The sequence below is a fragment of the Malurus melanocephalus genome, unplaced genomic scaffold (genome assembly GCF_030028575.1).
Source record: "Malurus melanocephalus ecotype Western Australia unplaced genomic scaffold, MMel_1.1 scaffold_48, whole genome shotgun sequence".
Taxonomy (NCBI): domain Eukaryota; kingdom Metazoa; phylum Chordata; class Aves; order Passeriformes; family Maluridae; genus Malurus; species Malurus melanocephalus.
In genome coordinates, this window is record NW_026623280.1 from 948,358 (window position 1) to 969,344 (window position 20,987).

The following is a 20,987-nucleotide window of genomic DNA, read 5'->3' on the forward strand; positions in this document are numbered from 1 at the left end:
TTAGGGATGGGGAAAGAAAGAGCTAAAGTAGCTCTGCATCCTCCTGTACAGTAGCTATAAGCTCACTTGCCCACACAAGCCWGGCYTCACWGCATTGTTTCATGTTTCAAGTGGAYTTCAATCAGTACTRCCATTACTCTATCTTCTTTGYAAACATTCAGTTTTGGGAGTTGGATTACCTTAACTAACCAAGAAAGAAAAAGTATCAATGCAGTGCTGTTCCTTCACCACGCCCTCCTGGCATCAGACAAGAAACAGTGCCAGGATGGAAGCTGGGCCCTGGAGGCAGCGCAGGGCACAGGAGATTTAGATCAGTTTAAAATCCCATGGAATCAAACCCTTAGCAAYGTGTTCCTTCCATAAAATCACAGAAGGGAGAGTGACAAGACAGTCTATTCAGACTGACAGCCCTTRTATAAATACTAATGAATATATACTGACCATGGATAACATTTAGTGATGATATTTGGAAGGTTTCAAGCCAGAAAAACATGTCCTTGAAGAGCTACCCAACAGAATACTGGTAAAAAACATTAAGGTAGTTTCAAAAGAGCATCTGATGAACTTTTAAAAGAGGATACACAATGTTGTATGTGATGGCAAAAAACCTGATTCTGTAATCTATGAGAGTTTTTCCAGGAAACTAGTACTAAGTTCCCAAAGAGTACCAAGTTACCCCTTCAGGAGAGAAGACAATGWATTGGTCCTAAGAGTTTCATCATACCCAGGGATTCCAAACTTGACTTGATCTCTCTTCTATAGTGGTTTTCTTGGACTTCTTGTAAGCAGAGCACCTAAGGCAAAGGTTTAAAATTAAAATATATTAGTAAGCACATCAAAACATTACCACAGCATATCTCTATTGGCCAGTTTTTACAGGTATTAAAAAAAAACAAACTCAGAAGCTTTTTGACTCCATAATTCCACTCTTCTATAAAAAATGCTCCTTAAGATTATGAAGAAGGTCCCAATTCCTCCCACCCTCAGACATRTATTTTTAGAGGTGAGATTAAATTTAATCAAAATAGTAAACTGCTACTACATTCTCAGCAGTTCAGGGGAAGGCTTAGTGCCAGAGAGGAGGGTAGAAGAGGCCAATGGCATACTCTAGGATGGAAAACAAGCTTCCATAGAATAAGAATCGGAACCAAAGATCAGACTGAAAATACTAATTTAAGAGAGTTCGCAGAGTCACAGAATATTTTGAGTTGGAACGGACCCACAGGGATCATGAAGTCCAACTCTAGTTGTGAGCATCTTTGAGCCTTCTCCCTGCAGACTGCARTAACACACAGATTTACAGCCCCTTAGCACTGGCATACAGGACTGGGATCCCAAAGGGGACCAAGCTGCCTCGCTTGCTGAACTGCAGCARCACACTCCATTTGCCCAGCTGTCATCAGCTCATTAAAGGTCTCAAAGGAGAGCTGAATCTTCAAGCAGCATTCTGAAATCTCTGCTTCTCTTGTAGTCACAGTTCAACCAATGAAAATCGATGTCCTTTAGCAAGAAATTTCTCTGTGGAAACGGCACCTGCATCTACCAGTGTCTGACAGCAGCTGCTCCTCTCTATCGAAGGCATCTCATTGTAAAGACACATGCATACAGTATGTATAAATTTATTAGGAAGAACGGAAGTGCTTGAAAGGGACTTTAATTTCCAGATTCCTGGCTACATACTAACATAACTGCATTTTTCAAATGGTACAAGGCTGCTTTTCTGTGGCTTCCCTAATACMACTACCTTTATCCAGTGCTGTTTTCTGACACAAACAGGTTGGATTCTATCACTGAACTTTTGCTGGTATGAACAATGACTGAAGCAAAATTTTACTGAATGGACTTCCTGATTAAGACTTAAAATAATTTATGTATCCTCAAAAACATCGAGTAGCAGAATTTGCTACTGCAGTTTATCAGTTTTTAAGAAATATCCACATGCTCATTTTTTACTCACATCTGCATCCAGCTCTTTGATTTCTTGTAGGATGTTGGGAAATCTGTATGTCCAGAATAACARTCGCTGCCTGCAGTGTTTGTACAGGTGAGAGTTGTCTTCCAATAAATTCTGTGAGAGAATATTGTAGGACATAACCGTAAAATCAAATGTTGCCTCACTTTCTGTATTGCTTTGGTTAGAGCCTCTGTTTTCAGCGATTTTCATTGTTTTGCTCTGCTGACAGAAATATTCCCAATGTCTTTTGATGATTCCTGTTAAAAGCACATGAAACAGGAAAAAGTTATGTAATAGACCATTTGACTTCTTACTGCTCTTGGAAATCATTCTACTGACAACTATTTGTCTTTCAAATTGCTTAAATAATTACAAAAGCTTATTCAATTAGTAGTGATTTAGACCCTCTGTTTAAGATGAATTTTATATAAGCATCAGTAAAAAAACCCCCAAAAATAAAGAACCCAAAAACCCACAAAAACAACAAAAAAAACCCAAAACCCAAACAACGAAACAAAAAACCCCAAAAGAAACAACCACACCACCCCCCCCCAAAAAAAAAACCAAAACATTATATGCCCTGGATTTCAACTGCTTAGAAAGTGGGAAACTGGCATGTTCTAAGTAGATTGTTGCAATCAGACTATACCCCTGCTCCAGCAGAAGGACTGTCAAACTGGGAAGCCAAATGCAGTCTGTTGAGTGCCTTCTGCCACTGCCTCCTCAGCAGAGATGGTGTATGTCAGTCTGGGATACACTCTTTATGGCAGTATATAGGCATCTTGTTGATCTCATGACTAACAAAGGATTAGGCATCAATCAATCACCTCTAGACTGTGTAGAACTCACCCATAAGCTGCAACAGGGTCTACTACAGGGGTCCCAAATAATTCCTCAGTGAGTTGACAAATCAAGAAATTAGTAAGTCTCAGAATAACCAAGAAATTCTGGAAAGGCTTCCTTTGCCATTTCTGCCATTTCTAATTTCATACTTACTATTAATATGAAATTTAAGAACATATCTGCCCATCATTAAGCATCCACTTAATTTCTAAGAAATGTATTTCTCCACTTAAAAACTCATGAACAGAGGTGCCTTTCACCCTTTATATCACCCTGAATTCATCTGAGAGTGAGGTGAGGTCCAGTTACTTCTGCTAACAACCAGTGGCAGCCGGCARCTATAGCTGTTACCATCTGTCCTATTTGGGTAGTAAATTTCATTGCTGTGATTAGACTATTCAGAACTTTATAGTGTTTGCAGTGAATACAGCAAGGTTTTAAGCTCTGTTTCTAGGTGGAAGAGAAGCCACATTGCTCCTCAGCAGGTATTTTTAAATACCATCACCTTATAAAGGGTCACTAGGAAGGATCACAATGCCGACCACACTCTCAGATAAATATATGTCAAGCAGAGTTAAGAGAGGACTCAGCCATTAAGGCACAAAGCAAACTCCCTTCCTTTGGCTCCTGAAGATGGATATGATGTTTCTAAGCCTTATSGATACTTGTGTCAAAAAATCTGTTTGGGATGCATCTATTGCCCTTTTTAGTCATAATACAATTTCCAGTTTATTTTGCTAAGGAAGTGATTTTTGACTGTCCTTTTATTTGTTTYACAGTAGACAAAACTGTTAATATACACAAAACTCAGTAAAATATTTTGATGCTRTGTAGAAGATTGTACTGTAATAAGCTAACACCAACATTCTGAAGTTTCATGGAAGTTTGTTCCTGAGCCCACTAGACAAGTCTGCACTTTTTCCTGGATAAGCACACTTGCTGCTTGCCCCGTCAGACGTGACCTGACACAAAACTTGCTAACATGCCTGCGGCAGAATGCATTTGTAGAACAAAATCAAAATCACACTGGAATCAAGCACCACTAAATCTTAGTCCATTAATTCTCAGTTTTCTAGGTCATAGATAACTCAACTGGTCTGGAAAGAAACCAGTTCTGGTCCAGCAGGGCTTATGAGCCCAGGTAGAGTAGTAGCAATACAACTGCCAGTCCAGCTCAGCCCTACACTAAGTCAGCCAAATCTTCTTGCTTTTTACATTTTCCAAGTTTAACACACATGATCAACTGACAGTGACATGAGAGAGTGTTGTCTGAACCAAGCCCTGGGCTCTCCAGGTYGAGCAATCCCTCACATAAGTGACTGTTCTACTGCCAAGTGCAGTGAACCTCATTCTTGTAAACTGTTTGACAACACAAAATACAACCATACAAACTAAACAGCATTACAAAACTGGGCCATTTTTAAGACRTATTTTCCTGTCAAGAGGGGTGCCAAGAAAAACACTAACTCAAAAGGAGGAGGCAGTACTGCTCGTAACACAAACTTGTTCGGTGTATCAAGCATTACAAATAAAAATGGAAAATGAGAAAAGAGTATCTTGTACCTTTCTTGCYGCTATGTTTTTCTTCATTCTCTGCTACAGAAAGACAAGATACCTCCTTCTCATTAGACAAGTTTGTTTCTTGCTCAGGAGTTGAAGTATCATCCTGGTCACTGAGTCTTCTCTTCTTTGTCAATGGTTCTTCTCCCTCAGATTTCATACTGGGGCTGGGTAGGTGAAAGCAACAACTTTGTGTGTAGTTATCAAGATGCCAATTAGAGTTCTGAAATTGTCTCCAAGGTCCAAAAAATGAAGGGAATCTCCAGTTTGCTGAGAAATCAGCTGAGACAGGAAGCGGAAACGATGCCCATGGAGGATAGTGTCCGGCCCATCTCACACAGCTGGAAACTGGGCTGTTCAAGGCCAGCATCTGGGAGCCATTCCAGTGGGTGATCCAGTCCCTGCCCAGCCTCTGCACATGGCGGGGCAGCATCGGGTGTCTACCAAAAAAAGCACAAATTTCATCACTTGCACACAACTCCAGCCATCTGTAGAAGGCTGTAGAAGCAAGYAATCAGATCAGGACTTACACAAGATATTCCATGTCTGCAAGTTAACATATACAAGACATTCAAACACTTATRTACAAGATATTTAAGCATTTATCTAAATTATATGCAAAATGGAACTTTACAAAGTGATCTTGCATCCTTTTCTGTTCCTCAGATTTACAAGTGCCATTTAGTGTCCAAACCCTTATCCATCAGAATAACAATTTACAATTTATTTCTTGCCTTGTGGAATTCAAGTGTCAGATCTTTAAGCACTCAGAGGAATGACCTTTACAAAAGGTCATTTTTTCATGCTGCATTAACTTTATCATAAGACTAGTAAAGAATGAGAATTTCCTGCGAGCAGTCAGAACTTTGCTTGGAAAGSCACTGATTTGGCTCAAATCCCAATGCCAACACGACAGGGAAATAAAGGTACWAAGTGTCAAGACATCACTAGCACCAGCTTAAGACTAAATTTGTATTTTAATTTCTTTTCCAGGATGGCAAACCACAGCTCAGCAACTAAAGCCATGAAAATAAGTTAGGTTTTTTTTTTAATTTTTTTTTAGAGAAAAAAATAAATCTGCCTCTCAATAAAATTTCGGGAAGGAAGGCTGAGTGACAATATAACAATCTATCCCAGCTTTCCCACTGTTTAAATAAGAAGGTGTATTTTGAGCTAACAAGCAAAAGATAACAAAGCTTASTATGCCTGAAGTTGAACTGAAGAGAACCTCCCAGCTGCCATCCAGCTGAGCAAATAAGCCGAAACACAGAATTAGTGAATCACATAACATGCTGAGTTGGGAGGGACCCACAAGGATCATTAAGTCTAACYCRTGGCCCKGCACAGGACACTCCAAGAATCACATCATGTGCCTAAGAGCATTGTCCAAACACTTCTTGAGCTCTGCCAGGCTTTGTGCTGTGACCACTGCCCTGCCTACCCTCTGGGTGAAAAACCTTTTTTTTTAATAACCAGCCTAAACCTCCCCTGACACACCTTCAGGCCATTCCCTCAGGTCCTATCACTGGTCACCACAGAGAAGAGATCAGTGTCTGCCCCTCCTCTTCCTCTCACGAAGAAGCTGTAGACTGTAATGAGTTCTCCCTTCAGTCTAAAGACTGAACAGTCTAAAMGACCTCGGCCGCTCTTCGCATGGATTCCCCTCAAGGCCCTTCCCCATCTTTCCTGCCCTCCTGTSGACGGTCACTAATAGCTAATACACCTTTCAGCAAAGCCGGCTTGTCCTGAAACAACCCTTTTCCACCACAGCGCACCATATGTATTCCGGCAGATACACAAACAAATCACCCCCCAGGACACCACAGCATTACTATGGAGCAAAAAGAGGCACCATTCCTTTACAAAAACCTCCTGAAACACTTCCTTTCCAGAAAAGCGCTGAGAAACTGCTCCCCGGCCCCACCGCCGCCCACCGCCGGCCGCAGACCGCCCCACGCCGCGCTGTGTTTACCGCGGCCCTGCTCGGCCTAGCGGCGAGCATTTAACACCAGCGCCCCCAGCCCCGGTTACCTCCCGGCCGGCCCGGGCACAGCCCCGGCCCAGGGGGGCCCCGCTCCCGGCCCCGCGCAGACCCAGCGCCCCCCGAAGGGGTCAGCCCAGGGCAGCGCCAGCTCCGCCCGCCGCGCTCCGGCCGCCCCGCCGCCGCCTCGTACCCGGCACGGGCCGCGGCCGCGCCGCGCCCTCCCGCTCGCTCCTGGGACTTGTAGTCCAAGGGCCGGGCCCGCGGCCATGTTTGGTTCGGGAAGCTGACGCCGAGGCCCGGGCGCCATCTCGGCCGCGGGCGGGTGACATCCCCGGGGCGCCGCGCTCCCCTCCCGGGGGCCGCTCCGGAGCAGCGCCCGCCCCAGAGCGCAGCAAAGGCGGCATGAAGGCAGCCTGGTTGCGGACTTTTAAGCGTTTACATGGGTGTAACACTGCGTTCATGCAGTAGTTTCCTCACCCAGAAGGTAAACCACTGCCCAGGGAAGTGGTCACAGCATCAAGTCTGGCAGAATTAAAGAAGCATTTGGATAACGCTCTCAAGCACATGGTGTGACCCATGGGGATGCCCTGTGCAGGACCAGGGGTTGGACTTTGATGATCTCTGTGGGTCCCTTTCAGCTCAGCATATTCTGTGATAGTTTCCTTTCGTGGTCTTCTCCCTGGGGTCACCGTGTGTTCCTGCAGGGTCAAAGGGGCTGAGAAAGAGCTGCCGTACATATCAAGGTGCCGTGTACTTCAAGGGAGGCAGCACCACGCCTAATTGTTTGCAGAAAAAAAMCCAAACCCCACTCACCCAAACAAGTATTTCATTATCGTCAGGTTTTAAAATGCAGCCGAAGGTGCTCTGCTGAGACCTGGCCTGAGGGATGGGTGGGAGACCTGCCCGCCCTGCAGACCCCACTGACAGACCCACCGCTGCTTACCAGCTGCAGAAACAATCTTCTGGCTCTGCCCATGTTGCTTGAATAAGCACTTAAAACGCTTTCTTGAGGTCTTCTGAGGACACAGTAAATGCTGGCCCTGTTTACTGTAATGAAACATAGCACAGTGCATATGAAAAATTATAGTGCTGAATAGTGCAGATGCTGCGCAGGAACTGTAATCAAGTAAAATATTTTTTCTCTGCATTCCTTTTATATGTGCCATAAAAGYGACTTTAAATAACATTTGAAGTTTTCCCAGGAGAGGTAGGGAAGACTAGAATTGAAGTAATGCARTGATGAGCACGCTATTTAGGTTATGTGTGAAATTCACTTTGGGTTTTCCACTTCTTGGACACAACTTACTGGTGAAAAGTAAAAATACCCATCCATTTTCTGTTCATTTCTTTACAATATAATATGAGAGAGAAGCTATTAGCCCTATAATACACTTATAGTAAAGGATCTCTCAACTCTGTTTTCAAGACCATCTTGTCTTGGTGGTTTGTACTTTTCTAAATTTTGTATGCTTATCTTTAGATGYATTTCTAGGACAGAAGACAGTATGCCATAGCTATAGCAGAAACAACAGCTGTTATTTTTGAGAGCAGAATCTACACATAGCATGCAGTTATTTTCTGTATTTTGACCTGCACAGGACATCCAAATTGATCTGTCACTTCAAAGGTTTTWTACATAGTAGTAATCTCAGTAGTGATGCTGAAAAAAAAATAATCACTGAAGCTTTGGGTTTTAATGAAAAGGAAGATGTGCTGAAAAGCATAAAAGTTGTGTAACGACAAAATAGAAGATAAAAAAAAMCCCTAACCTATTAATATGATGCAATTATGATATCTCTCATTTCAGTGTTGCTAGATTTTCTTGCCTTGATCTAGAAAAGCCTTAATAAGGCAATAACAYTTAATAGTGGATTTTCTTTATTCTTGTCTAATTACTGTTTTGTGTTGGCTATACTATGTGAAAAGATATTCTTCAGAATTAGGTATCTCCAAATTCTGATTTGTAAGTGGAAGCCAARTTATTTTATGAGTCATTTGAGCTTTTGAAACTCCCCAGTGAATGGAGGCTACTGACTCACTGAGGGATGCTTTGATTGATTACGCTGCACATAAGAACAGCCACGGTGGYTCACATCAATGGTCCACTGAGCTCAGTTTCCTACTTTCTAAACGTGGCTAGCAGCAGATGCCTAGAAATGTGCAGGGGCTGGGCAAACTTCAAATGAACACTCTCCCTGCCTCTTGCTGTTTTCAGCTCTGTACATTTCCCTAAGCCTGATGTGTTTGTCTCTTTAGTTATTCACTCTCTCCCCYCAAGTACTTGAATTTGCAAACTTCTGGTAACTTACATAAAACTTCCATCAAGTTCTATGTACCAGTACAAGATATAAAAGACACGTTCTTGCTCTCTCAGATGATAAGTGAGTGATGAGCTGCTAACAACCAATGTCCTCTTTCTTCCCTCTTAAGAAAATGTTCCTCCAAGGAGAGATGCTTGCTTTCTCTGAACTTCTGTACAAGAGACTCTCACCTTTCACAAAGACATGAAATTAAGTATTGTTAAATACTTTATGTCAAAAAATCTGCATGGAACAGAGATATTGATAACCTGGTAAGGAAAAGCTGTTTTTTTAACACCCGCAATTAAATGAATGAAAGCACAGCGATTTAAAAAAAAAATTGTAAGAGTTTATATAATCTGAAGCGTGAGATCTGCATTGGTATAGATCCCTCGACAGATAAGAAATCGACGGTAATCTTATGAAAGCACAAGGCCCTGCAGCACAAAGTTATGCTCCTTAAAACTGAAGCAATGCTCCTCAAACCCTGGAAGGTTTCCTAACACCAAGGTATTCCACGAACCTGTGTGCACATCCACAGGGAGAAATCCAGGTACAGCTTAAAGAACCTGAAGGAGACACAACACACAAAACATGGTGACTCAATAACCATCAAACTTGCCTTTCTGCTAGCATTCCTCTTTAAAATCCGTGAGTCATTTCTGCGTTATAGGCCTATGGATTTAGGGCAGCATATCTTAAAATAGCCCACGGCAAACGCTGGGAGCGGCGTACCAGGGGCTCATTCGGGATTTGTAGAGGCCGCGGGGGGCTGTGGTAGCACGGGGCTCGGCGGTCAGTCCCCGCCGAGTGTAAATCCCGCRGGGCCGTGGCCTCACACAACACCAGGAACGGGGCTGCCGCGCCACCGGGCTGTGCCTGCAGCGCCYGGGCCGTGACACCGCGGCCTCATCGCTGCAGCGCGGACTTTCGGCCCCGGGAAAAGGTCGCGATCCGGGGCTGCTCAAAGGCGAGCATCCCGGGCCGGCCGGGCGGGGCTCCCCGGGCCGATCCCCCCGGCACCGCCCGGGCGGGGCGGGGCGTTCCCGGGAGCCGCTTCCGCCTGTGCCGGGCAGGCGGGAGGCGCGGCGGGGGCAGCGGCAGGATGCTGAGCCCGCGGGAGCGCGGCGCCGACCTGGCCCGCTTCTACACCGTGACGGAGCCGCGCCGCCACCCCCGCGGCCACACCGTCTACAAGGTCACGGCGCGGGTGAGTCGGCGGCCGCCGCCCTGCCCCTCGCCCCCGCCGCTCCCCGCGGCCGGCCTTGCCCCGCGTTCGGTCTGGAAAGCCGCTGCTGGGTGCGGAATAGCGCTCGSCGCTGCCGTGCCCGCGGGGATCCTGGCACGCCCGGCCGCGACGTGGAAGCCCCTGTGAGAGACACGGGCGGGAGGGAGGAAGGGAGGGAAGGTGGGACACGGCGACCCCTCCCGCGCCGAGCCCCCGCCGCCTCCTGCAAACTTGTAGCCTCACGACGTTGTAATGGCCTCAGACACGTTTTGCAGTTAACTCTCTATTTCCGTGCTGTGCTTTGCAGGGCATGCGAGAGTAGCTTAAAAACAAACAGCTCGTTCTTTTTTCCCCCCCGTTCTTCTCCAGATGTCGTGGATGGGTTGCAGCGGGATGGCCCAGCCTTGCTGGCAGCCCCGCAGCGCAGCAGCGAGCCCGRGAGGAGGCGGGAGGGAGCGGAGTGTGTGGGCTCTGCACGCCCACTGCCCGAGCCGCACATGGAGCTCAGCCTGCCCGCCAGGGTCCAGGGGGGATCGGGGGGAATCGGGCCTGGCAGGAGAAGCAGGAAAGCTGCCGCAGTTATTGCGAGAGCTGGTGTGGTGCTGGCTTTGCTGAAAGCTCTGTCTGTCTGTCTAGGGAAATTCCTTGCTTTCTTGTCTCTTCCACTTTCCTATTAGGCCAGAAAAGGGAGGAGAGTAAGTAAATATGTGGGGATAGATGTAAAAGGAGCGGGAATTTAGCCCACAGGTGTGATGGGATGTATTGAGGGCATCAGAAAGTGTTACAGAGAGACAGAGTTTCTTTGGATGACCTGTGATCTTGTAGTTACTGCAGCTGTAGGCATCCTGCCTGTAAGAGCAACATATGCACCCTCCTCTTAATTAAAAGAATACAGCATTCTGTATATGTTTATATGTTGTGTGTCAGATCGTTACCCTGTGATCAGTTTGTATGACTTGTAAATAATATTTTAATTTTTTTGTCAAATATACATATCCAAGTTCACCAAACACAAATGTTTTTAAACTATTCATTTTAGGCCAGGAGGAAAAAAAGAGTTTCTTTTTCTTATTACGTTTTAATTTAAAAAGGCTTTCCTGAGAGGCAGAGAGGAAAACAGTGCCATCACATCTTTCTGCAGGAGCTCTTGATGGGCTAAGTGTGTGTGTACTAAAAAGTTGTGTCAGTGCAATAGGTACTAATAGGAACGAGCCAAGGCTTCTGCTTCTTAYTTTACTCTGGTGACTTTGTTCTTACTGGCTAAAGCCAGTTAAATTTGTCTGTGATGCTTTGGTTTCTGTAGAATTGTTCACAATTGAGTTGTGGCTCACTAGTTACAGATGTCATTCTCTCTCCTTGTCCCATAAGCTGTGGGTGCTCGGGTGCCTTTCCAAGTGATGCGGTGCAGAATCAGGTGGTGCACTGACTGCACATGATTTAGCACAGAGCAAGGAGCTGATCAGTCTGTGAGCTGTCCAAATTCAACTGACCTAACCAGAGATCATTACTTTTGCACAGTGTTTTGATAGCTAAAATCCTCAGAGTGAAAAATAATTTCATTTTTTTTTGCAGCAAAGAATGCTTTGGGCTCACAAATGCAGAAGTATAAATAACTTGTTTCAGCAGGGCTCTATCTGGTAATCTGTTGTGTAGTACTTGAAGTAAGGATTTGGGAAATTGAATAAAATGATTTAAAAATGATTTAGTCTACATATGAGGTACCCTTTCTGTTTCTTTCTTCTATCCTTCCCTCCTGTTCCTGTGGTGATCTGGCTCCATGGTTGATATCACAGCACTCCAGCTGTATTCAGCTCAGCAGCTTTGGGGGACCGCCAGGAAAAAAAGTGAGGTGGATCCTCCCATTGTGTTGAATATCATTCTGGCTGAGATCTAGAGTAGTCAGTATGTGTTAGTGAAGATTAGTGGTTCCTTAGTGTGATATATGAGTGAATCCATTGTGAAATGAAGTTAAAGGAATTTTCACTGTAATGATGGATAAATAATCATGGATGAGAAAGCACTTGTCTAGWGTGTCCTAAATGTCTGGCCCAAGGCATAACTACTCATGCAGTCTCTTCTGAGTGCGAAGGGRATCTATACTTATTGCAGCCTTTTTCTTAAAAGTTTTGTTTGTATAGCAGAGAATATATTATTTTATTTACTTGTAAACTGTGACATAATTGTAAATGGAAACAAGCTTAAACAAATATTGGCTTTTTAATACCCATTTCCAAATGCTAAGGAACAGATAGAGGTAATAGCAATGAGGGGTATTCTTTAATGATACTTGAAAATATAGGCCAGTAATAAAAGTTTAGGGAATTTGGAAGATTACAATTAGTAATGATACTTAAAATTCTGAGGAGTTATATTGGATATCTGCAGGTCAGATGAAGAATGGGATAATCTGAAATACTTTTCTTCATGGTGAGGATCCTTGTAGGATCTCTGTTTTCGGAGCCTAGTGAAGKAATTACATATTGCTTAGCTGATTGGTGGTTATCCTAATGATATTTTTGAAAATAGGTTAAGGTTCCTTGTGTCACAGATTTGCAGAAGGAACTGACTGCATTGATCCTTGTGAAAGGATTGAAAAAAGTACATGGAAAATTTGGGGGATTGGTTCATCTTTGCCAAATCTCTAGGCTGACTATAGGTTGGATGGAAGGAGCAGACCTCTTCTGAGGCTGACCTTCAGAAAAGGATATAAAGAACAAAGTAAGGCAACAGATAAATTATTGCATACTGACTTAAAGTTGGCATGGCTGGTAGATATAGAAGGTGGTGTAACATAAGARCAAGTGTGAAACAGGGCCTCTGGGTTTTATTCCAGATTCTTACTAACTGGCTGGGTAATTACTCATCTCTCTGGGTCTCCTTCTGCCCATCTGGTAACTTACCTGKCTGCCAAAACTGTTGTAAGGCTTTTACTAAAGGTGAACTGCAAAGCAAAGCAGTTGGTGTCTGCCCTTTGGTGTTCTCTGTGATGTGTAGCCATGCCYGTGATATTTTCTTCCCCCAGCTCTACAGACTCCTTGCATCAAGTATGCCAGCTATTAGAAAAGGAGGTTAGAAATATTTCACCAATTGTACTTAAAAGCTGCCAGAGAGTGAATCAAAGAACAACAGCCGCCAAGGTTAACATTTGGTAAAGTTGCCAAACGTTAGATTACTCAAGAGTGAGGGAAAGTTGAGAAAGGTTTTATCAATGTAGACTACGCTGGAAGAAGAGGACTTTGGTGTGCAAGGTGAGAGAAAGAACTTAGACTTGTGGAGGAAAATGTTTCAGGTCTTTTGGGAGATTGCTAGAAAAGGTAACACTTCTCTTTTCTGCCTTGTCTCCTCCAAAATGTGTCAAAGATGAGTGGCTGCACTGTAGTAAACTGATGGTACAAAATCTGTACCGGAGGCTTTGGCAAGGATTCTTGAAAAATGGGAAGGAGGAAGAGAGCTAAGTTTGTGGGGAGTACAAAGGGTATGTTACTGTCACTTAGCAAGAGGGAAGTGTAAATTCAGTGGCTTCCATCTCAGAGCAACAGCTGCATGGTGCTTGCGGTACGGCGGGATGGTGTGTGAGTCTCTGGGGKGCAGGTAGTGTGGGATCCCCACGCTTTCTTACACGCATCACCTCTTCAGGGCATCAATTATTCTGGGGTGTGTCGCTGAGGRTAGTCCCAGTTGGATTGAGAATGCTCTATTTTGCTTTAGCTAACAATAGACTAATTATTTTGTTAAACAGCTTTGGCTCTTATGATGAAGGATATATTGATTTGCACAAGATAATTGCAGTTATGAATTATGGATGTCTCTGTTTGGTTTGTATGTTTGTGAGGATATGCTCTTACTGCTGTTTATAAAACCWATACAAAACTTGGATTACAAAGGCTTTCGTGATCAATATTTATTTAAAGAAAAAAGAATCCTGATGACATACAGGTTTCTTTATGGTGTGCAGCCAAGACTGATTTTCACTGTAATTTTTCCCTGGACAAAGTAATTTATAATTAATTAGATAAAGAGTCTATAAGGAGAAACAAATATGCAAGGATAGTCACACGTGCCTGTGCTCTGGTGGTGGTTGTAAGTAAAGTGGAAATACTGTCTTACTAAGTACAAATCCTCACATTCACAGTGAGGTTGCGTGCAGCTTATATTAAGCCAAGTAGCCTTAATGAGCTCTTCTTATGGGGAGTAATGTGGTCCTAATATGAATTAATAGGAAGAGACTGGRAAGATTATAGGGGATGTGCTTTACATAGCTTTTTTTTTGAGAGATGCCTTTTGTGCCATTTTGCCCAGAATATATGTCTTCATTTGTGATCATGATTGACTGCTGCTGAAATTCCTGTTGTCTTTGGGTATTAGACTTTCCTAAAAGCAAATGAAAACTTTCTGAGTGCACAGGATAATGCAGCTGTTTGCCTTTTTCCAGATTTTTCTCTTCAGCAACAAGTTATTGTATGTTACTCTTTAACTTTTCCAAACTGAAAATCCAGGCACTTACGTGATTTCATCTTTGTTTTGCTTTTCAGATTGTTTCAAGAAAAAATCCAGAGGATGTCCAGGAGGTAACAGTTTAAAGTTGTGCAAATGTCTTTATGTATCACACTATGCCTTTTGAAGCATCTTTGATGTAATTTAGTAGTTCCTGTGTGTTTGGTCATTGTGATTGAGCAAACAGTTTTCATATGTTTCCATTTGTCTTTAGCTTTCATAGTTAAAAACAATATCTAGTGTAACGTGATGCATTTCATCGCTCAGTGATGAATRGTGACTTGAAACAAAGTCTTACAGAGTAAAATGTCTTTTGATGACAAAACTGCTTTGATAACTTTGCAAGCTCTTTTTTCAGGGCTGGAATTGGCAAATTGCTGGTTACTTAACTCCTACTGGTAAAATTAGAGATCAGTCCCCAATTCAAGTCTTAGGTCTCAGCTGTAGGTACTCTTTTCCTCTTTAACCAATACTTCACTGAAAAGCCTACACCATTACTGTCTATTAGTGAAGAGGGAAAATGGAGGAATGCAGGAATAGTTGAGAGAGATGGGACTGCAAGTCATATATATTATGCCTATCTCTCTGAGACTCCTCTAGTRTTTTCCAGTGATATACTTTGATAGAACTTTAAAATTGCTTATTCTTTGCCTCTTCTGAGGAGGCTCTGAATAAGGTGCTCTTGTGCCTCTGAAATATCTTAGAAGTCTGTCACAGGAGGCATTTATTGAGGGAGAAAAATAAACCATGTGTACATGCATTGTGGATTTTTTTTTTTTAAGTAGGAAACCCTTTCTTTTCCCCCTATTTGTATTTTTTTTCTGTTGGTTACTATTATATACCTATAAAATCTTCCCTTGAAAGCACAAACTTAAGGCCTTGCAGACATCGTGTAACATATGCATATATGTTCAGTTTCTGGCACAGTCTCTTACTATGGTTTAGGAGAATGTGCATAGCTGATGAAAGAAGAGCTCATAAATGAATTCATTACATCTCTGTGTGGTCAAACATGATTTACTGATTAGTGGCTTGSCAGAGGTGAGAACTGGCTCATATGCCTAACACCCCTTTACTGCATCCTTCTTTGAAACCTTTAGAGAGAATGAGGCAARCATGAGTATTAGTGCTTTTTGCATTTTTTTTGAAATCTCTAGGAGATTAAAATAACCTCTCAGAGATGGTCATGGATCTAGTTTAGAACTGCATTACTGTAGTTTGTAGCTTGATGTTCACCTTTTCCAGGGAGACTCCTGAATTGAACCTATCCATGGGCACATTCTGCCATTRCCTTAATCTTCATTTGTGAGAAAAAGCACTTTATAAGAGCTGTTGATGAGTCCATTCATCAGAAAAATATATTGTAAGTGTCTTTCAGCTAGAGTATTGCATGAATATATGTTAAGTAGTTTGGACACAATAGCAAAACCATATCTTTTAGCTGTTGCTTTGGTCTGTGGCTGTAGGTTACCCATGCAGAGTTCCTCATGCTCTAGACAATAAGAGGACATGAATATGAGATGAACTTCTTGATAGTTGCCCTGTTCTACCTTGCATTGTACCAAATTAATTATTCTGCATGTGATAGCATGTTAGGTATGATTCTTTTATAAGCAAGTATCTGAAAATAGTTGGTTATCACAAGGAATATTSTAAGTTGTACTTGCCATAAGGGGGAATTTAGTCAGAAAACCTATGTGTTGAGAGCCTTTCTGTTACATGGCCTCTTAGGATAAAAAAAGAATTGTGGGCAGCCTTTGAAAGAAAAAGAATATGCCCCTAACCTGCTCCCACTGAAAAGAAATGTGCCTCGGTTTTCAAGAATGCTCAGTTAGAAATGGAAGAGAAAATTTTGTGCACGACTGCCCTGTTGCTTTCAGATCTGTCTCACTCTACCCACATTACACATACATGTAGGACCACTTATCTGTGCCTGCCTCCTCCTTCAGGARTCTCTTAATGCCACTGCTGTGATGTTAATAAATCATTACTTATATACAGCTGCACATTAGGCTGTGTGCTGTGACCTCAACTCGCAGTTTTCTGTCACCTCTTTTGGCTGCCCTTTGGGACACAAGCTTTTACCACAGCATCTCTCCCACTGCAGCCAGTTACAACTCAGAGTAATCCCAGCTGTTGTTGTTGGAACAGGAAGGAAGAGAACCTTGTAAGGGCTTCCTTCCCAAAAAAATGAAAGAAATTCATGTGAAGTTTTGTGTGGAGGAAAGTGGCCAGTGGATACAGCTTTAATTTCCCTTCTTCTGGGGACTGATGGTGCAACGTCACATGCAAGGCAGTTGCATCTAGGGTAGTCCTTTGTATTTTTTTTCTGTTTATTTAGGAGAAAGACTTATTTATTGTGGAACAGATGAGTTGCATGAGTTAATAGAGATTTACTGGCTCTAGCCATGACAAACACCTTACTGCATTACATGTCTAACATATGTTTTGTGATACACTTGCTATGCTTTGTTGGGCCTCAAAGTACAATGTGTCCTTCCTCCAAATCTAATTTCTAATGACTGTGTTGGAGTGGGARCTTTGCTAACTTCACGGAGCCACATGCATGCAAAAGCATGTTTTCCATGAGCTTGTGAAAGGTTTTACGATAACCTTGACTGCTTTTGCTRTGCAAATTACTTATGGATATTTATTTTTTCTTCCTCTTAGGCTATTGATCATTTGTAGCAGTGAAAGATAATGCTTTTTTTAGTGGAATGAAATCTCATCCTCTCATTTTCTGGCAGCTTTTCATGTTGTCTCCAAGTACTGACAATACAGTAACTTAATGTTTAAASAATTCACCATCTTAAGCAATTTTGTTTCTATATACGTGCTGCTCAAGAAGTGCTAATCATCCACTTTCTGGCTACTGGATTAGATAGAAATACAGCATTGAAAAATTATTATTTCTGATAGCAAAATGACTAGTTTGCCTTCTTGAGATTCCTCGCTTGTGTGTTACACTTCACTGAGTACCAGCTGTAATTAAGTCTTGAAAATGTGTGCCAATAAGGGAGTTTGAATCAGGACTGCTGGTTTCAGTGTAGCTGAGTTTATAAGGTGGGTGGAGTRTTGCCATACTAAAGCTTTGCATATGCACTGTTCACAATCCTCTTRCCTTATATCTGCATTGTTCTGTAGGTAGGACTTGCATCTGCTGAAAGTTAGAAGGCCTCTGACTGCAGTATTTGAAAAAAAAAACCAAAAATGCTTTAAATCTGARCCTTTTGCTTAGCTTTAAATCTGGTTTGCTTGAAAAAAGTGTCAGCTTTTTCAGTTATGATTTCTCAAGAGAAGGCAACCCATTAAATCATTCAGAAATATCTGGAATGCTTTCAGTTGTGGTTAATTGTATTAAGTTAATTGAGACATTTGAGATGCAACGACAGAATCAACTGCTGAATGTATGCTGTCTCTTCTCGGGTTTTGTTTTTTTCCTTCTGTTCTATTTTAATCACTTTGCGTTAGTGTTGAGGTTTATTGTGATGGCTTAGTGAGTCTGACCAAAAACGAGGTCAGGATATAAAAAATGTTTTTTAGTTTTTTTTATCCTGATAACAAACCTGTTACCAGTGAAGTGTAAATTTTATTGTTTACTTCTTTCCTTGGCTTGGTTTTCCTACTGGGTTTTCCTTTCTTGAAAGGAAAGAATGTGATGGAAGAAGGATAAGGTAGATACCTGACTGGGAGAAGACTAYTTCTTTCTGGAAAGGATAGATCAGGAATAACTGGTATAATAAACCAATGRTGTCTTTACATTCCTAAAATGGAGTTTTTATCTGGATTACAAAAAGAGCATGTTCTTTTTTATTGATGTTATTACAAAAAAACATTTGAAATGGGGCTTGCATTTCCATCTGATGAACACTTCACATATGCAACTTAGGAGCTGTTTTGTAGTCCTGGGTGCTTAATGYACTGTCTTTAAAAATCCCTTGTTTCTATTGATTTCTCTTTTGCTGTTTTGTCTCTTCCCCACACCCGCAGCTGCACCAGGCACAGTGTGCTGCTGAATCTTGGATAGTGCAATGCTCCTGTCTGGCATTTTTGCTGCTCTTACTGGCTCCCTGTGTAGGTCTGGATCTCAGATTGACTGAAGCAGTGCTGCCCTTGCACTCCTTTCAGCTTTTACTTGATGTTTTGCTATGCATTGTAGTATTATTAGCCAAAATGTAGGTTGGGGACAGATAAAGACCTTTCTTAATGCTTGTTACAGTTGACAGTTCAGATTATATATTTTTGTTAAACAAATTTGCTGGAATTAGTTGTCTGATGTGATTAAACCAATGGATTTGTGGTATGATGTGAACAGTGAACCTCACTAATACTTCTCTCTGGTTTCTCTGCTCCAGATAGTCGTTTGGAAGAGATACAGTGACTTTAAGAAACTACACAAAGATCTCTGGCAAATTCATAAAAACCTATACAGACACACAGAGCTCTTCCCACCTTTTGCCAAAGCCATAGTGTTTGGTAAGCATAATTTCTTCCTGACCTGCTGAAATTCTTTGATAACTCAGTATCTATAATATATACATCTTGTTATGTAGCTGTATGGAAAATTTTCCCTGTGCTTTTACTGCTCAACTTGTAGGTGTGCTGGCATCATAACTTGATGCTTTTATTTGTTTTTGTAATGTGTAAGAGGTATTTATGTCATTGCCTCCATGCTAGACTTAGTGGCTATYCATTGATGCATATGTTCTGTATCTTTACAACATACCCTGTTTTCAGYAGCATGAAGTCCATGTTAGCTTTGGGAACAGCACTTGAACAATGAACAAAATATTTTATATATGAACARTCTGATTTTTAGTGATGAGCTGTAGTAAAGCATTAAGTGGTTTCTACAGAAAAGAATTTTTATTTTAGGAATTTGATTGCAATTGTCACTTTATCTAGCTAAGTTTTTGTGATGAGTTTTGGCTAAATATTTCACCAAAAACAGCTTACAAAAGGATTGTGCCTCTACAGAGGAAACAGGTGATGAAAAGGGATTAGCTCTCTTATAGGTGTTAACTTAATCCTGATGAGTATGTCCTCATGGTTGAGCTAGGTGGACTTCCAGTGAAGTGGTGTGACTGTATAGAATTCCACCTCCCACACTACTTTTTAGCAATGTTGTGTTTATTTTATAAACTTCTTTTAGTGTGTGTTCTTTGTATTCTGCACAAACTGATGCTGTTTTTTTGGTGTACATATATAGCACACAATAACACACTATCCATGGGGATTTTATGCATTTTGCAACAAGTTTTTCGTGTGTTCAGCATGTTTGGCATCTTTTTTGCATGCATCTACTGCATGCTCTAAGTGTTTCTGATGCATTTCTGAGGTGGTGCTGGCTTTTGCTTTCTGGTGTGCATTTGCTACTTGCTTTTGAGCCTTTTACACAAGCATTTAAAAGGTTTTTTTTAAGGTGTCCAACAAGTGTTTGACATTTGTTTAGGTGCATGTGTGTTTTTGTTGTTGTTGTTGTTGTGGTTGTGGTTGTTCTATTTTTTTTCCTTGCATAGTTTTGAGCCTCTAGAATAGGGTATTCTTTAAAAAACGTCTGCCATCTACTGTGTTCTTTGGCAAAGTTTTTGGTGTGAATTCTTTGCTTTTTTTTGGCAAGATGTTTMATTCCTAATGCATTGCTGCAGCATTTTATGTGGGATTTTGTTTGCTGGATCCAGCGTGTCTTAGGTGTAGCTTTTTTTTTCTATGCATATACTGCAGGTTAAGCAGTTTTTAGCATTTCTGAGTGACTCCAGCATGGTTGYCCTTTATTTGGCATGTGTTTATTGTGTGCTTCTGTGGGATTTCTAACTCTGTGGAATGGGTTTGGTGGTGCTTTTTAGTTTGTTGTGTTTGGGAAGTTGTTTCTTTTTTGTTGGTTTTTTTAACATACAGCTTGAGTTTGGATTTTCTTTGTGTGCATCTTCCAGAGAGAATTATTGGTAATTTTAACAGGTTTTAAGTATCCAGTGTGTTTGGTGTTTTATTGGCATCAATCTACCACATGGTCCTTTTCTGTGGCTTTTGTCAGGCTTTTTGGCTTCTAAGGCATTTTTATATAAAGTATAACTTAATTTATTCAATTAATTTGTTTAATTAATTAAACCTGTTGGTTTGTGAGGTGGTTTTGGGGTTATTAAGGCATTTCTGTGGGGTTTACAAGTTGTTTTTTGGTTATTTGTTTTTGTAAGCACCCAGCTTCTGTTATGTTTTCATATGAACTTGRCATGATGTTTGGTGTCCAGCATGTTTGGTGTTTCCTTGGCATGTGCTCTCTTTTTTGGCAAGGTTTCCAGTGTGGATTTGGAGTGTTTTTAACTGTGGCTTTGGTCCCTAGAACATGGCTATGATATTATTTCTGTCCAGGATTTCTTTGGTGGTTTTTTTTAGCGTACATTCACTGTATAATTTTGCAATGTGCTTTTTAAAGAGTTATTCAATGGGATTTCTTTGGGGTTTCCAGTATATTTGATGGGGYTTTTTGGCTTGAATTTCCCATCTGCAATTGTTGGGCATTTTAATGGTTTTGAATCTTTGAACATGTTTGGCATTTTTTTGACATGAGTCTACCAGATGCTCTTTTTTTTTAAATGTGTTTTTTGGCAAGGTTTTCAGATTCTG

General features: G+C 41.7%; 2 protein-coding genes across 3 annotated transcripts in view; one reads left to right on the forward strand and one right to left on the reverse strand.

Moving 5' to 3' along the window:
- Window positions 1–7,388, reverse strand: part of ANGEL2 (angel homolog 2) — a 16,757-nt gene extending 9,369 nt beyond the window's left edge. Inside the window, exons 1-4 of one of the 2 annotated variants that reach the window (XM_057365115.1) lie at window positions 7,285–7,388; window positions 4,361–4,797; window positions 1,958–2,211; window positions 725–794 (exon numbers count right to left, since the gene is read on the reverse strand). In XM_057365115.1, coding sequence (XP_057221098.1) covers window positions 725–794; window positions 1,958–2,211; window positions 4,361–4,790 — 754 coding nt within the window. In that variant the 5' untranslated portion in view covers window positions 4,791–4,797; window positions 7,285–7,388. Of the gene's footprint in view, window positions 1–724; window positions 795–1,957; window positions 2,212–4,360; window positions 4,798–6,388; window positions 6,520–7,284 lie in introns of those variants that run through there. The other variant, XM_057365114.1, reaches the window with a different exon arrangement.
- A 2,313-nt stretch (window positions 7,389–9,701) lies between these two features.
- The window catches only part of RPS6KC1 (ribosomal protein S6 kinase C1), an 85,502-nt gene continuing 74,216 nt past the window's right edge, over window positions 9,702–20,987 (forward strand). The window contains exons 1-3 of the mRNA XM_057365117.1: window positions 9,702–9,851; window positions 14,402–14,437; window positions 18,719–18,839. Of these exons, the coding sequence (XP_057221100.1) occupies window positions 9,747–9,851; window positions 14,402–14,437; window positions 18,719–18,839 (262 nt within the window). The 5' untranslated portion in view covers window positions 9,702–9,746. The remainder of the gene's footprint in view (window positions 9,852–14,401; window positions 14,438–18,718; window positions 18,840–20,987) is intronic.